General features: G+C 39.4%; 1 protein-coding gene across 3 annotated transcripts in view; it reads right to left on the minus strand.

The window, feature by feature from the left end:
* The window catches only part of FRMPD2 (FERM and PDZ domain containing 2), a 288,737-nt gene that overhangs the window by 130,460 nt on the left and 142,345 nt on the right, over positions 1-15,932 (minus strand). For 2 of the 3 annotated variants that reach the window (XM_020997018.2, XM_020997017.2), the window contains exons 1-2: positions 4,949-5,049; positions 4,396-4,511 (exon numbers count right to left, since the gene is read on the minus strand). In XM_020997018.2, the coding sequence (XP_020852677.1) occupies positions 4,396-4,481 (86 nt within the window). In that variant the 5' untranslated portion in view covers positions 4,482-4,511; positions 4,949-5,049. Of the gene's footprint in view, positions 1-4,395; positions 4,512-4,948; positions 5,050-14,559; positions 14,771-15,932 lie in introns of those variants that run through there. The other variant, XM_020997014.2, reaches the window with a different exon arrangement.

The following is a 15,932-nucleotide window of genomic DNA, read 5'->3' on the forward strand; positions in this document are numbered from 1 at the left end:
CTGGTGTCAGGTGTGTGCTAAAGCCTGCTCACAAAGGCTACAGATTGGTAAATTTTCAGTGTGAACATTTGTACCTCAGCTACAAATCAGGACTTGATTTATTGTTTTGTGAATTGTTTACACTTTAAAAGGTGATGTCAAAATGCAGATTAAATTTCAAAGTGTGTGATGAGTGCATTTTTTCCCTAAAGTATTGGTTGTCAAACATTTACCAGCATACCTCTGCCTACATGAATATATATATGAATATTTATATTAAGAGGACTGTGGAACAAATGCTCAAGCCCTAGATAACCCCATTACATTAGACACTAAGCCACAGATAGGGTAGAGAAGATGAGACTTGCCCATGTGACACAACTAGTGAGTATCTGAAATAGGACTTGAACTTGGGGTCTTATCAATGTCATGACTAGCATTCTTACTCTGCCACCTCATTACCCCAAAATTTATGATAGCTGAACTCCTAAGGTAATAATTGAAATAGAATCTGATGTAAGCTCCCAAGACCAAGAGCTAATCTTTCATTTCTCTTGGTTGTAGTCACTAGGACCCCTGAGACTAGGTGGTTCTCTCCTAGAAGAGAAAGAGAAAAAGAGAAAGTAGAGGGGGGGAGTGAAGTGAGGGAACTAGAAGAGAAAGTCTTGCCCAGACAACTGAAGAGGTATAGATAAGGCACGCTGGAGGTTTTTGACATCAGCCCTTTTTTTTGATTTGATATAGAGTTATGAGGCTTTTGTATAATTTATATGTCTTTGGCTATTCTAATTTCTTTCTGCAGAAGAATACTTTCCTATATACTGCATCCTTAGCTTTTTCTTCCTTTTCATTGAAGTCATCAAACATCAGAATGTACCTTAGCTTGAGTTGGAGGGTCTTATCAGGTTCTTCATAGAATTCTTCTACCATTTTATTTTCAGCAACAGGTGTTGATACTTAAATTTCAATTCTTTGCATTGGTTGTTTTGAAAATACTTATTAATACTGCAATAAGTGATGATCAACTGTCTCATTAAATAATACTTCTTACAGTTTGGGGGCATATAATACATTTTTAAAAATAATATGCACTTTGCCAACACCTTTCTTTGCCTCCCCAAGGAGTGCTTACAATCATCCTTCCATTAAACTGGAGCTTCCTTCTTTTAGTTGTTTCCTAGATGCTGTTGTTCCCAATCAAAAAGGGGCTGATGTCAAAAACCTCCAGACTGCCTTATCCACTTCCTGGGTTGCCTGGGCAGGACTTTCTCTTCCATTTCAATTCTCTAAACAATAGCTGATACATATATAATGCTCTAAGGTTTGCCAACATTACCTCATTTGAGTCTAACAACAACCCCATGAGGTTAATAAAAGGCCTTTTCTGATTCCTCCAGTTGTTATTGATTACCCCTCAAAGATTACATCGTATTTATTTTGATTTTATTTTGTTTTTAATAGTTTGTATTCACACAGTGTCCTCTCCCTACCACCACCCCAGAAGGTAAGCCCTTCAGATCAGGGATCATTTCCCTTTTGGTCTTTATCGCTCCATGCCCAGCACTTAATAAATTCTGGAAAACATTCTATTTCACAAGTGAGAAAGTTGAGGCTCAGAAAATTTAAGTGAAACCATTGTCTACTATCTCAAAGCTAGTAAGTATCGAAGGAAATCTTTGATCTGTGGTCCTCCTCACTTTACGTCCAACACTCTATCGATTACATCAATAATGGCATTCTTTTATCATTTAAGATGAGATACTAACATCACTAGTGTGTTAGTCACTAGTGCCTCAGACACTCATGAAAATGCTATTATAGTTTAGATCAATAAATCTGTTCCATGCTGTGTTCCAGGTAGTTCATCTTCCAGTTTAATCTATAAGTGCTCTCAAGATGGTCTGGTTTAATGGTTCTCAGACCAAACATTTTGGGGGCTCTTTTTCCTCTCCACTATTTTTGGCTGCTTAGCTCTTCCCTCACAGGAATTATTTACAAATAAACTCACTCTCTAAACCTGTGCTGCCCTTGGCTGTCATGTGCCTTTTGTTTGTTAAAGAAAATCAACTCTTTCTGAGCTCTTTTGCCCTCCACATTATGGCGAATATATAATATCAACTTCTATAAGAAGCACTAACAACCAAAGCCCATATCTTTATCCTTATTATTTCCCGTTTTTCAGAAATAACTTGTTTGAATAAATTGGGTTAAAGCCATTGTAATTGTATGAGTAGCATCGCTTCTTCTTCTCTATACCTTCCTTCAAATGGTTTTTTATTTTTACATTTGTTCTAAAAAGCTGATAGTCTGACTCCATAAAGATTGTTGATTTCTGGAATGGTTGCATTTTTTTTCTCTGCTAAAATATAATCAATCTCAATTTTTTGTAAAGATGTTCTAGATTCTTCATGTTTCATGTGGTCTTTCTAAAGAAAGCATTTATGGTACAAATGCATAAAGCTTCAGAATAATCTACAAGTCTTTTTTATTCTTAATTCTGAATGCTATTTTACAGTATTCTTCTCTCCCCTTTCCTTTGCCTATCTTTATATGGAGATCACCAAGTATCAATGCATTTGTTGACTTGGTTGGAGGATCTTATCAAATTCTCCATGAAATTTTTCAATTTTATCTTGTGCAGATATGTTAGTACATAGGCCACAATTAGATTCACAATGATCTGTTTGTTTGAACACATTCTTTATGGCTCTAGATCTATGCTCTTATACGCAGCCTGTATATAATATTTCTTATTGAGTGTATAATGAAACTAGCTCATCCAATTCCTTTTTCCCCCGTGAGGAAAATCTGCAAGCCATTTCTATCATTTAGCTCCAAATTCATTGTATCTTCTGATTTTATTTCTATCAAATATCAATATGGATGCATCAACTGTATTGAAAAAAAAGGAGGATTCAACATGCCTCCAAAGTATGTCAACTGTGTCACTGGACAAAGATCTCACACTTGAATTAGAGTTTGCACATCTTCCAAAAGACCATGTGATTATTTTTAACATCTTTTCCTACCACTGTCATCGCAGAAGAAGGGGGCCACATGAGACTGAAGGGTCTGGTTTTTTATTAGCTGTTTGAAAGACTCCCATAACCACTGAATTCACCATCTCATGGCCAAACTCCTGGTGACAAGCATCTATGCCCTTAGTTAGCCTGGTCCTCAGACGGAAGACATATTTTGTTGCCATGAACCTATGAAGCCTTTCTAGCTAAGAACCTGCCAGACTTGGCTGTTCTCTGGGACAACCTTTGAGAACACAGAGTCAACTCAGAGTAGGACTCTTTGGTAAATAAGATTGTAAATTTTCCCTAAATTCTTCTAGTTTACTTAAGGCAAAAAGCAGTGTGGTATAGTGGGTAGAGAGCTGACTTTAGGGTCAGGAAAACCTAGATTCAAGCATGATTGGCTGTGGGAATCTGGTTCTATAGGCCAATAAACTCCTCAATACCCCCCAGGCATTCTGTAAAACTTAAAGTTACAGAGCATGTACTTATCTGTATCTTTACAAGGAATCTTCTCATGGGGAATCTCCTACTCCAGGGAAATCAAGTCCCAAGTCCAAAATAAAAATTGCTCTCCTTATAATGACTATTTCAAGTAGATAGTATAATTCTGATTGTCCCCATTACCTGAATAAATTCTACCCAGCTGGGTGCCATAATGGAAGAGCATTTGGCTTGGAGTCAGGAAGACCTAAGTTCAAATCTGTCCTCCAGTATTTACTAGCTATGTGATCCAGGGCAAGTAATTTGACCTCTCTCTGCCTTGACTTCCTCAAATGTAAAGTGGGAGTAATAAAAGCACCTACCTCCAAGGGTTTGTGAGAAATCAAATGAGATGATATTTGTAAATTGCTCGGCTCAGTGTTTAGCAAAAAGTAGGCACTTAATGAAATGCTTTTTCCCCTCCTCCCTCCCTCTTCCCTTCTCTTTCCTTCAACAACTCAAAAGTTTATCTCCACTAGAATACCGGCCTTCCGGGATTGGCATTACATCCCAGGTTCTCCACCCACCCAGTGATGCAATGATGTTGCCCTTATTCTGAGTGACCCCCATTAATTGCTCTGTAACTGTTGGCTCAGAGACAGCCCCTCTTTGCCTTTCAGAGTTTTCCTATAATATCTGCCTTGAGCTCCCCACCCCCATTCTCCCCTCAAAGAAACCTACAAACACTTAGGAAACTCTAGTACAGGGTTTCCTAGTACAGGGTTGCCATTATTTCCACCATGAAACTCTGGTCATATACATGCACACAATCTTTCCAGGATATGGAATATAACATACTGAGTAGTAAGTTTTGTGGAACATTTTAAAATAACAATATTTGTAAGATATTAATTCAAACAGGTAAACAATAGCATTCCAAAGTCCCCATTGGGAATTCCCTAATATCACTTACAATTCTCGGTAAAGACTCAGTTCATCCAGGGATCTGCACCGTATACCTCTGCGGCTGGCCGGTGTAGCTGTTACAGAGAAGTCCATTGCCCTGCCTCCCTTTGGCTAAGGTTCAATCTGGAAAAGATAGTCTGTATTATGCCCCTCTATTGGTTAAAGTTCTTTCTCAGTATCCTTCAACTGTACTCCCAGGTCTCTCAATGGAGCCCAAGTCTAGTGGCCCACCACTAGAACCACCACTAGAATGAACAGCACTCTCATGCCAGAATTGAAAGGAGGGCTTGGTCCACCCAGAGTGCTTAGCTCCTCTACCCTGTGTCCTCCACTAAAGCCTTTGCTTTACTCTCAGGGATAGAACAATCAGCTTTACTTCCTGTCAAGGCTGGTCCCCCTGCCTCCTGCCCCATCACCTCTGGGTGAATTAGCCACTTATATCCCCAAAGCAAAGAGGAGCTTAAGATATACACAGTCTGGTCTACCGCATCCTACATGCAATCATTCTCTAGCTATTCAATAGTTGTGAGTCTTATTTTCCTAACCCAGAAATAACGTACCATCCCTTCTTAGGCAGATATAAGCTTTGCAGTTAAAGCAGAGGAGTTAGATCCACAGTAGGTTCAGGCTGATTACTGTTTTCACTGGAGAACTGGGATTCATACCCAGAAAGGACAGACTTCAAGTGGGTCAGGGATCCAATCTGTGATTGGACAGGCTGGCATGGAAGGTTTCAGCTAGGGTGCGTCACTCAATAGGAGTGCCAGAAAAGAACAATTTTAACAGTGAGTTGTTTTGATGGAGAACCTCTGAAACCTGAGGCCTTTGATTTTGGACAGCTTCAGTTCCCCAGAGTAAAAATAGTCCTTTTCACTCAGGCACAAGATTTCAATGTGTCTGTTTAGATAGTGGAGAGAAAATCTGGTCTGTGCCTTCCAGCTGACCTGGGAACTGGACTAAGATTTATATGCCTGGATTCGTCGGTAGTGGCCCTCTTCTCACCAGCTGCCATTTTTCTTCCCAACACAAGAAGACCTGAGTATCATCAATCCTACCAGTGACATTTACTGGTTCTGTGATGAAGAACAAGGATCTGCACTTCTCTGAGTGTCAATTTTCTCATCTGTAACATGGGGATGAGTCAGCACAGCAACGTGCATGGAGACACCATTTCTGAAACATGACCTACTTTCAAGTTCTGCCTTTTGTCACAAACTAGTCATATGACCCTGGGCAAGTCTCTTAACCTCTCAGATGACTAGACAACTTTCTAAGATGATAAGTTGCAAAAGGAGGTGTCCAGGGACATTGGCAGAGAAAATTCCTCATAGGGAAGAGCTGTAAAATCATAGAACTGTCAAAAATTACAATATCAATACCTGTCATACCTACCCCACAGGGTTATTGTTAGGCTGGAGAGAAATAATGTGATTAAAGTGTTTTACAAATTTTAGAGTCCTAGATAAATATCAGTAACTATTATTAGTTACCAGTTTAACTCTACTAAAACTGGAAAGAGGCTAATCTGGGAGTTAACATGTATGATTTGTACTCTGCAGTTCTTCAAGATTAAAAAGGACCTATATCATGGCTGGGTGAGTGCCTAATCAACATCATGGCTCAGAGTTCGAGAGTTTGTGCTTAGTATTAGGAGAGGCAGCAGGTACAGTGCATACAGAGCTGGCCTCTGAGGAGTTAGGGAGCCCTAGATTCAAACCCAACTCTAATAAATACTGATTGGCTGATACCAAACAAATCATTTAATGCCTCAGTCACAGGCATCTCACGAAGACTATAACTTTGGTTCAGAAGGTAAAAGGAGTTTTCTTTCCAGGATTTCCTTACGTCATTGTAATCATGGGTCCAATAACAGAAGGATAGGGTACTAAGGGGGTGGAGCCAAGATGGCAGAGTGAAAGCAGTGACTTGCTTGAGCTTTCCCCCAAACCCCTCCAAATACAAAAAATGGCTCTAAACAAATTCTAAAGCAGCAGAACCCACAAAAAGACAGAGTGAAACAAATTTCCAGCCCCCAGACAACCTGGATGATTGATCAGAAAGATATACCATGCCCGTCAGTAAGAGGAGCACATCATGGCGTGGGCGCACAGGCCACAGCAAACCTGGAGCAGGCCTCAGAGGACTGAATCTCAGGCAGCTGTGGTGGTTTCCAGACTCCTCAATCCACAAATGCCAAAGACAACTTAGAAGGTCAGTGGGAAAAGTCTGTTTCTGTGGTGCTGAGAGAGGAACGCAGGCTCTCAGCTCCGTTCCCCAACAGCGTAGCACTGGGGGTCAGCTGCATTCTGAGCTTCAGGCCCATAGACTGAGGGGGAATCCACTGGCTGATCAGAGAGGTATTGAAAGTATATGTTTGCCAGTGCTGAGGCAGGAATCTCTTGCTTTGCCCATGTTTGGATCTGGGCCACAGTTCTGGGTGGCTGTGCTGGGGTGAGGAGGAGCGCTGGCATGGTGGAGCTTGTAGTGGCTGTAGAGAGGAACACCTCCTCACAGTTTCAAGACAGAAAGGAGTACTTGTGGTCACAGGCCAGGAAAGGAGTAAACACCTCACCCCTTATCATATCACCTTGCAAGAACTGAAAATTTACAGGTCCCTACAAGTATCTCTGAAAACAGCTGTACAAACCCTGAAGTTTGGGACAGTACATTCTCCACATTGGAAGCAGACTCTTACCTTAACAAAGAGTTTAAAACTCAAGTAATTGTCCAGGATCATGAGCAAGCAGCGCAAAAAGAGTCAGACTATATTATCTTACTTTGGTGAAAAAGATCAAAATATACAACCAGAAGAAGACAACAAAGTCAAAGTTCCTATATCCAAAGCCTCCAAGAAAAATATGAATCAGTCCCAGGCCTTGGAAGTGCTCAAAAGGGATTTTGAGAAGCAAGTAAGGGAAGTAGAGGAAAAACTGGGAAGAGAAATGAGAGTGATGCAAGAAAATTGTGAAAAACAAGTCAACAGCTTGCTAAAGGAGACCCAACAAAATACTGAAGAAAATAACACCTTAAAAAAATAGCCTAACCCAAATGGCAAAAGAGGTGAGGTCCAAAAAGCCAATGAGGAGAAAAATGACCTAAAAAGAAAAATTAGCCAAATGGAAAAGGAAGTCCAAAAGATTACTGAAGAAAATACTTCCTCAGAAATTAGAATAGAGCAATTGGAAGCTAGTGACTTTATGAGAAATGAAGACACCGTAAAACAAATCCAAAAGAATGAAAAATTAGAAAGCAATGTGAAATATCTCATTGGAAAAACAACTGACCTGGAAAATAGATCCAGGAGAGATAATTTTAAAATTATTGGACTATCTGAAAGTGATGATCAAAAAAAGAGCCTAGACTTAACCTTTCAAGAAATCATCAAGGGGCAGCTAGGTGGCGCAGTGGAAAAAGCACCAGCCCTGAATTCAGGAGTACCTGAGTTCAAATCTGGCCTCAGACACATAATACTTACTAGCTATGTGACCCTGGGCAAGTCACTTAACCCCACTGCCTAGCAAAAAAGAAGGAAGAAAGGAAGGAAGGAAGGAAGGAAGGAAGGAAGGAAGGAAGGAAGGAAGGAAGGAAGGAAGGAAGGAAGGAAGGAAGGAAGGAAGGAAGGAAGGAAGGAAGGAAGGAAGGAAGAAAAGAAAGTATCAAGGAAAATTGCCCTGATATTTTAAAGCCAGAGGGCAAAAAAGAAATTGAAAGAATCCACCAATCACCTCCTGAAAGAGATCTCCAGAGGAAAACTCCTAGCAATATTATAGTCAAATTCTAGAGTTCCCAGGTCAAGGAGAAAATATTACAAGCTGCCAGAAAGAAACAATTCAAGTACCGTGGAAACACAATCAGGATAACACAAGATTTAGCAGCTTCTACATTAAAGGAACACAGGGCATGGAATATAATATTCCAGAGGGCAAAGGAGATAGGATTATAACCAAGAATCACCTATCCAGCAAAACTGAGTATAATCCTTCGGGGAAAAAATGGTCATTCAGTGAAATAGAGGACTTTCAAGCATTCTAGATGAAAAGACCAAAGCTGAATAGAAAATTTGACTTTCAAATACAAGACTCAAGTGGAACATGAAGAGGTAAACAGGAAAGAGAAATCATAAGAGACTTATTAAGGTTGAACTGTTTACATTCCTGCATGGAAAGATGATATTTATAAGTCATGAGACCTTTGTCAGTATTAGGGTAGCTGGAGGAAAAAAATTATATGTATGGATAGATAGATAGATAGATAGATAGATAGATAGATAGATAGATAGATAGAGGGCACAGGGTGAGTTGAAGATTAAGGGGTCATATCTGGAGAATAAAATTAAGGGATGAGAGAGGATTATACTCAGAGAAGAAGAAAAGGAGAGGTAGAATGGGGTAAATTATCTCACAAAAAAAGGCAGAAAAGTCTCTTACACTGGAGGGGAAACAGGGGAAGGTGAGAGGGAATGAGTGAATCTTATTCTCATAGGATTTAGCTTACGGAGGGAATAACACACACACACATTCAATTGGGTATGGAAATCTGTCTTACCCTACAGGAAAATAGGGGAGAAGGGGACAAGAGAGAAGGGGGATGATAGAGAGGAGGGCAGACTGGGAAAGGGGGTAATCAGAAGTAAATACTTCTGAGGAGGGACAGGGTCAAAAGAAAGAATAGAATAAATGGGAGGGCAGGATAGGATTAAGGGAAATAGAGTTAGTTTTTCACAACATTCTAATATGGAAGTGTTTTTCATAACTGCACATTTATAACCTATATTGAGTTGCTTACCTTTTCAATGAGGGTGGGTGGGGAGAGAGGAAAGGAGAAAATTTGAAACCTAAAGTTTTAAAAATATATGTTTTAAAAAAATGTTTTCACATGCTACTGGGAAATAAGAAATACAGGAAATGGGGTACAGAAGTCTATCCTGCCCTATAGGAAAATAGAAGAGGAAGGGGATAAGAGAAGGGGGGAGAGATAGAAGAGAGGACAGATTAGGGGAAGGGATATTCAGAATGCATGCCATCTTGGGGTGGGGGAGGGGTGAGATGGGGTGAAATTTTGGAACTCAAAATCTTGTGGAAGTAAATATTGAAAACTAAAAATAAATAAATTTATATTTAAAATTTTTTTAATTTAAAAAAAAAAGGATAGGGTACTGAATGTTGTACCTTCCTCCCAGGGCTGTCATTAGGATCAAAAGAAATAATGCATGTAAAGGTCTCTGTAAACCTTCAAGCACTGCTTGATTGTCAGGTTTTTTTTTTTTTATCTTAAGTTCCAGTCTAGAAAATGGTAAGACTTACTAAATAAGGAGTGGCTTCTATTCCCTCATTTTCACTGTATGGTCATCTCCCAGAGCTGAGCAGAAGCTTCACAGATTATAGGATGATAAGATTAAAGATTTAGAGTCGGAGGAGATGTAGGTGGTCATCTAGGACATTTTACAGATGGGGAAACTGAGGTCCAGAAAGATGAAGTTCAATCTGAAAGCAGATCAACTGACTCTAAATCCAGAATCCTTTTTCACTGGATGTATCCCAGCATGCCAGAAAAATTTATTTCCTAACAGGGGTGTAGGGAACCTGCAGCCTTGAAGCTAGCTGTGGCCCTCTAAGTCCTCAAGTGCAGCCCTTTGATCAAATCCAAATTTCACTTTTATTAAGGGGATTTGTTCTGTGAAGTTTGGATTCAGTCAAAAGGCCACACTTGAGGACCTTAAGTGCTATGGGTGGCCTCGAGGTTGCAGGTTCCCCACCCTTGTTAGACAAAAGAAGATGACTTTCAGGGTGTCAAAAAATTACCTATTAGATCACAGAAGGGCAATTTATCATAGCCAGCCTAGTCCAAAGGCATTAACTCAGGAGCAAGGCAGTGGTTCGGTAAAGATAGCCATCACAACAAGGCCAGCCAGAGACATTCTTTAGGTTAGTAATAATGAAGGGATCCTCTGGGCCATCAGAACTTGTCAGACCAATATAACCAAATTGTTAGTCAAGCCAAGAGTCCAATAAACACAACAAAAGAAGATCAAGGTGGAGTAGCAGCAGAAATCAAAGTGATAAAATCATGCATTAATCCCCTATATCCCTGCTCTCCTTTAGATCACACACACCCCCTTCCAGGAATCTCATGCTCCCACACTGGCCTGAAAGCCAACACAGCTATGCTTGACCTAGTCTAGTATTTGTAGTTCTCTGCTAAGTGTTGTTTTTTTGTTCTAGACTGTAAGAAAGCATGAACCATAGGATAGCATATCCTTGCCCCTTTGTATTTCTTTGCTATTATTTCAAGATCATTCTGAACCTTCCAATGATTGAAAATTGCAAACAGCAATTGAGAAAAGCATTAGATAAACACCCCATTGAATCACTGCCTTGTCATGATGGAGGGGCTTGTATAGAGCAATAAAACTGTGAGCTATACTATGCAGGGTTACCCAAGACAAACAAGTCATAGTGGAGAGTTCTGACAAAAGGTGACCCACTGGAGATGAAAATGGCAGAATCTTTGTCAAGAAAACCCAATGGACAATATTAAAATGATAAAGAGATGACTCCAACATGCTACTGGGAAGTACAAGTAGCTCCAGAACTAATAAAGTGACTAAGCCAAGGCCAAAAGGAAGGTTAGCTGTGAATGCATCTCATGAAAAAGGAAAGTCCAATGCTGTAATGATCAATATAGCATAGGAACCTAGAACATAAGATCTATGAACCAAGGCAAGCTGGATGTAGCCAAACAGGAGATGGAAAGATGAAACATCAATGTCTTGGTTATCAGTGGACTTAAATGGATGGAAATGGGGTATATTCAATTCAGGTGATCACTACATATACTACTGTGGGCAAAAATCCATTGGAAGAAATGGAGTAGCCCTTATAGTCAATAAAAGGGTAAGAAAAGCAATGCTGGGGTATAATCTCAAAAATGACAAAATGATATCTGTATGAATCCAAAGCAAATCATTCAACAGACAGTAATCAAGTCTGTGCTCCAACCACTGATGCCAAAGAGGCCAAAGTTGATCAGTTCTGTGAAAATCTACAAAATATCCTAGAAATTACACCCCCAAAAAAGATGTCATATTCAACATAGGGGATTGCAATGCTAAAGTAAAAAATCAAAAGATAACTGGAATAACAGGAAAGTTTGACCTTGGAGCACAAAATAAAGCAGGGCAGAGACTAAAGTGCTTTGTCAAGATAACTCACTGGTCACAGCAAACACTTTTCAACAACCCAAAAGGCAACTTTATACATAGACATCACCAGATGGTCAATATAGAAATCAGATTGATTACATACTTTGCAGCCAAAGGTGGAGAAACTCTATACAGTCAGTTAAAACAAGGTTTGGAGCTTACTGTGGCTGATTATGAGCTTCTTATTGCAAAATTCAGTTTTAAATTAAAGAAAGTAGGGAAAATTAAAGAAAGTAGGGAAAACCATATGGGTATGACCTAAATAACTTGCCTTATGAAGTAGAAGTGATGAATAGATTGAAGGGATTAGATCTGATAGAATGCCTGAAGAACTATGGACAGAGGTTAGCAATATTGTACAGGAAGTAGGAACAAAAAACAGTCCAAAGAAAAGAAAAACAAGAAAGCAAAAATGGCTGTCTGATGAAGCTTTACAAATAGCTGAAGAAAGAAGGAAAGCAAAAGGAAAAGGAAAAAAGGAAAGATATACCCAACTGAATGCAGAATTCCAGAGAATAGCAAGGAGAGATAAGAAGGTTTTCTTAAATGAGCAATGCAAAGAAATAGAAGAAAACAATAGAATTGGAAAAATAAGAAATCTCTTCAAGAAAATTAGAGATATCAAGGGAATGTTTCATGCAAAAATGAACATGACAAAAGACAAAAATGTAGGGACTTAACAGAAGCAGAAGAGATTAAGAAGATGTGGAAAGAATACACAGAAGAACCATACAAGAAAGGGTTTAGCATCACTGATGCTACCAACTATGATGGTGTGGTTACTGATCTAGAGGAAGATATCCTGAACAATAAAGTCAAGTGGGCCTTGGGAAGCACTGCTAACAATAAATCTAATGGAATGATGGAATTCTAGCCAAGCTATCTAAAATCCTAAAAGATGGTGGTGTTAAAGTGCTGCAATCAATATGCCAGCAAATTTAAAAAACTCAACAGGGGCCACTGGATTGGAAAAGATCAGTTTATGCCCAATCCGAAAGGAGGAAATTGCCAAGAAATGTTCAAATTACTGAACAACTCCTCTCATTTCACATGCCAGCAAGGTTATGTCTAAGATTCTGCAAGCTAGGTTTCAGTAATATGTAAGCCAAGAATTACCAAAAGAACAGGCTGGCTTTCAAAGAGGCAAAGGAACTAGAAACCAAATTGCCAACATTTGCTGAATTATGAAGAAAGCAAGAAGTTGCAGAAAAACATCTGTTTCTGCTTCATTGACTGCACTAAAGCTTTTAACTGTGTGGTTCATAACAAACTGTGGCAGTTTCTTAAAGAGATGGAAGTACCAGATCATCTTACTTGTCTCCTAAAGAACCAAGAAGTGAGCCAAGAAATAAGAACCAAACATGGAACAATTGATTGGTTTAAGGCTGGAAAAGGAGTATGAGAAGGCTATATATTGTCACAGTAGTTATTTAATTTATATGCAGAGTGCACCATGCAAAATGCAAGGCTAGATGAATCAAAAGCTGAAATTAAGTTGTCAGGAAAAATATCAACAATCTCAGATATGCAGATGATACCACTCTGATGACAGAAAGGGAAGAGGAATAAATAAGCCCCTTGATGAGAATGAAAGAGGAGAGTGTAAAAGCTGACTTGCAACTTAATATAAAAAAAACCCTAAGATCTTTGCAACTGGTCCCATCACTTCCTGGCAAACAGAAGGAGAAGAAATGGAAGCAGCGTCAGATTTTATATTCTTGGGCTCAAAGATCACTGCAGATGATGACTACAGCCGTGTAATTAAAAGATGCTTGCTTCTTGGTAGGAAAACTATGGTGAATCTGTTTAGTATACTAAGCAGCAAAGATATTACCTGACAAAGGTCTGTATGGTCAAAGCTATGGTTTATCCAGTATCAATATATGGCTATAAGGAAAGTTGAGCTCTGCATAATTGATGCTTTCAAATTGTGGTGCTGGAGAAGACTTTTGAGAGTCCTTGGACAGCAAGGAGATCAAATTAGTCAATATTAAAACAAAATAATTCAGGCTATTTACTGGAAGGTCAAATACTGAAGCTGAAGTGTAAATATTTTGGCCACATAACGAGAAAATGGGACTCATTGGAAAAGACCTTGATGTTGGGAAGGATTGAAGGCCAAAGGAAAGGGGAATGGCAGAGGATAAGATGGGTAGATAGTATCATGGAAACAATGAACACGAACTTGGACAGACTTCAAGAGATAATAGAGTATAGAAGGGCCTGGCATACTATGGTCTATGGTGTCAGGAAGAGTCAGACATGACTGAGCAACTGAAGAACAACAACAACATACTAGATAAGTATGCTTTACAAGCTTATTGCCTGTAACCTAAAGCTGGTGTCTTTTCTTTACCATCAACTTAGTTTTATTGAAATGATAAACTGGCATCACTCTCAATTCCCTGTGAAAGCAAAGTTAGACAGCCTCCACCAAGAAAGCTGAGAAAGTTCTCAGGATATGTTGCCACTTGGCCAAATTACCCAGCATTCCAGGGGTAGGTACTCCATCATTCCCTTGAAAAATGCCAGATTATCGCATACGCCACCAGCAGAAAATCAATTCATCCTCTAGGATAGCCAGATCCAAATTTGAGAACTTTTATCACTAATCCACATCACTTCCCTACTGAGACAGAATGTTCCAGTCACCAGACAGGAAACAGCAAGAAACTTTTCAATGACACTTCTTTTTCTTCAGGATCTGCCACGTGTATTCCTATGATTTACAACACAATTTATTTTTAGATGGCGTCCTTCACACCAAATACTGCCACATGTGAGTCAGTTATGAAGGAGGAAGACTTTAAAGTCAATCTGGAAGAGATTTCTATATTCTCTCTCCCTCTCACATTGTGAAAGACTTCACATGGGATGCTCTATAAAAATAAATTGCATCAAGCCCAATACCAGAAAAAAATCTAGATTTAATGAATATTTCATTCAAACAACAGGGAGATGTGAGCTTACCTCATTGCTCGGATGTGGACTATGTGGTCAGCTGCCTCACACACTTGCAAAGCTTCATCCACACTGATGCCCTCCATCCAAACTCCACATATAGACAGGATTTGATCTTTTGGCTGAAGGCTCCCTTCTCTGCTGGCTGGTGAATGTGGCATAATTTCTAGGACATAAATGCCCTGTACATCACCTTCAGCTCTTCCTGTTAACTTCAACCCTGCAATAATCAAATGCAAAAGAAGTGCAATTCAAATTGCAGAGCCACACTATGCCTGAAAGGTACAGAAATGGGCATGTTGGGGAGGACTAAAAGTTCAAAATGGCTCTTCATAAGGAGGAAACCAGATAAGGAACAGGGCAGCATAGAATAGCAACCTTGGGGACACCTCAATGCACTGCAAGCCTTCTTTGATAAGAGCTGAGAATGCTGGTAGGGCATCATTCATTTGCTCAGAGGAGAAAAATTTAGATACTTACTTCTTTCTCAGTGTCTCAATATTTCTCTATACAGCCACCTACTCATTGCCCATGATATCCCCAAGTCCTAGGACACCAGACCCTACTCCACAGTTAAATTTAAGGATACAGTGACCCATTGCTATAGCAAAATAAAATGATAGTGAGAAGAATAATATTTTCATATGTACTAAACCCAAATGGGACCTTTGATTTTCAATTATCCTCAAAACAGTCAAAGGAAATAGTAATGTCCAAGAATGGCTTTATTCACACAATAGGACTTAGGAAGACCTAATGAGAGACGGCCAAGAGAATTTACCAAAAAGACATTTAAGGGACAGGAGTAGGAAGAGGAGCACAAACAGCAGACAGAATGTTGCTGAGAATAAGCAGATCTGGTCATGAGTTGCTTTGAGGACTGCCTTCTCCACTAGAAAGTATATCCTATATAGAAGAAATTGAGTTGCTTCCTATGTCACAGCTGGATTGAGTTTTTAGGACTCATATTCAAACACATGACAGAGAACTCCTTCTAAGACATACTTCCCCTTTCATCTCCTCATTCTCTCCCTACTGTCTCATAAACAATTTTGAAACCTGTCCATTCACTTTACATTTAACATCTCCTTTCTTTTTTCTTCATACGATATAAACTTCCATGCTTCTTCTAGAATACTAAATCTACCTGGACCTCATATTCTTTATGTGTAGAAATAAAGGATCAGACCAGATAGCCACAAAGGTCTGCCCCAGCTCTAATATTCTATGATTATGTGATGCCATATGGTCAAGGGGGTTCATGCCATAGGACTATTCAATTCAATATACCAAACAGTGGGGGGAACTGTCCCTGGTTCTGAGAGAATTACAAAGACATAGCTCTTGCCTTCATGGAGTTTATAATCTAGTAGGGGGGTGGA

This window comes from Phascolarctos cinereus, unplaced genomic scaffold (genome assembly GCF_003287225.1).
Source record: "Phascolarctos cinereus isolate Bilbo 61053 unplaced genomic scaffold, phaCin_HiC Scaffold_3;HRSCAF=262, whole genome shotgun sequence".
NCBI lineage: Eukaryota > Metazoa > Chordata > Mammalia > Diprotodontia > Phascolarctidae > Phascolarctos > Phascolarctos cinereus.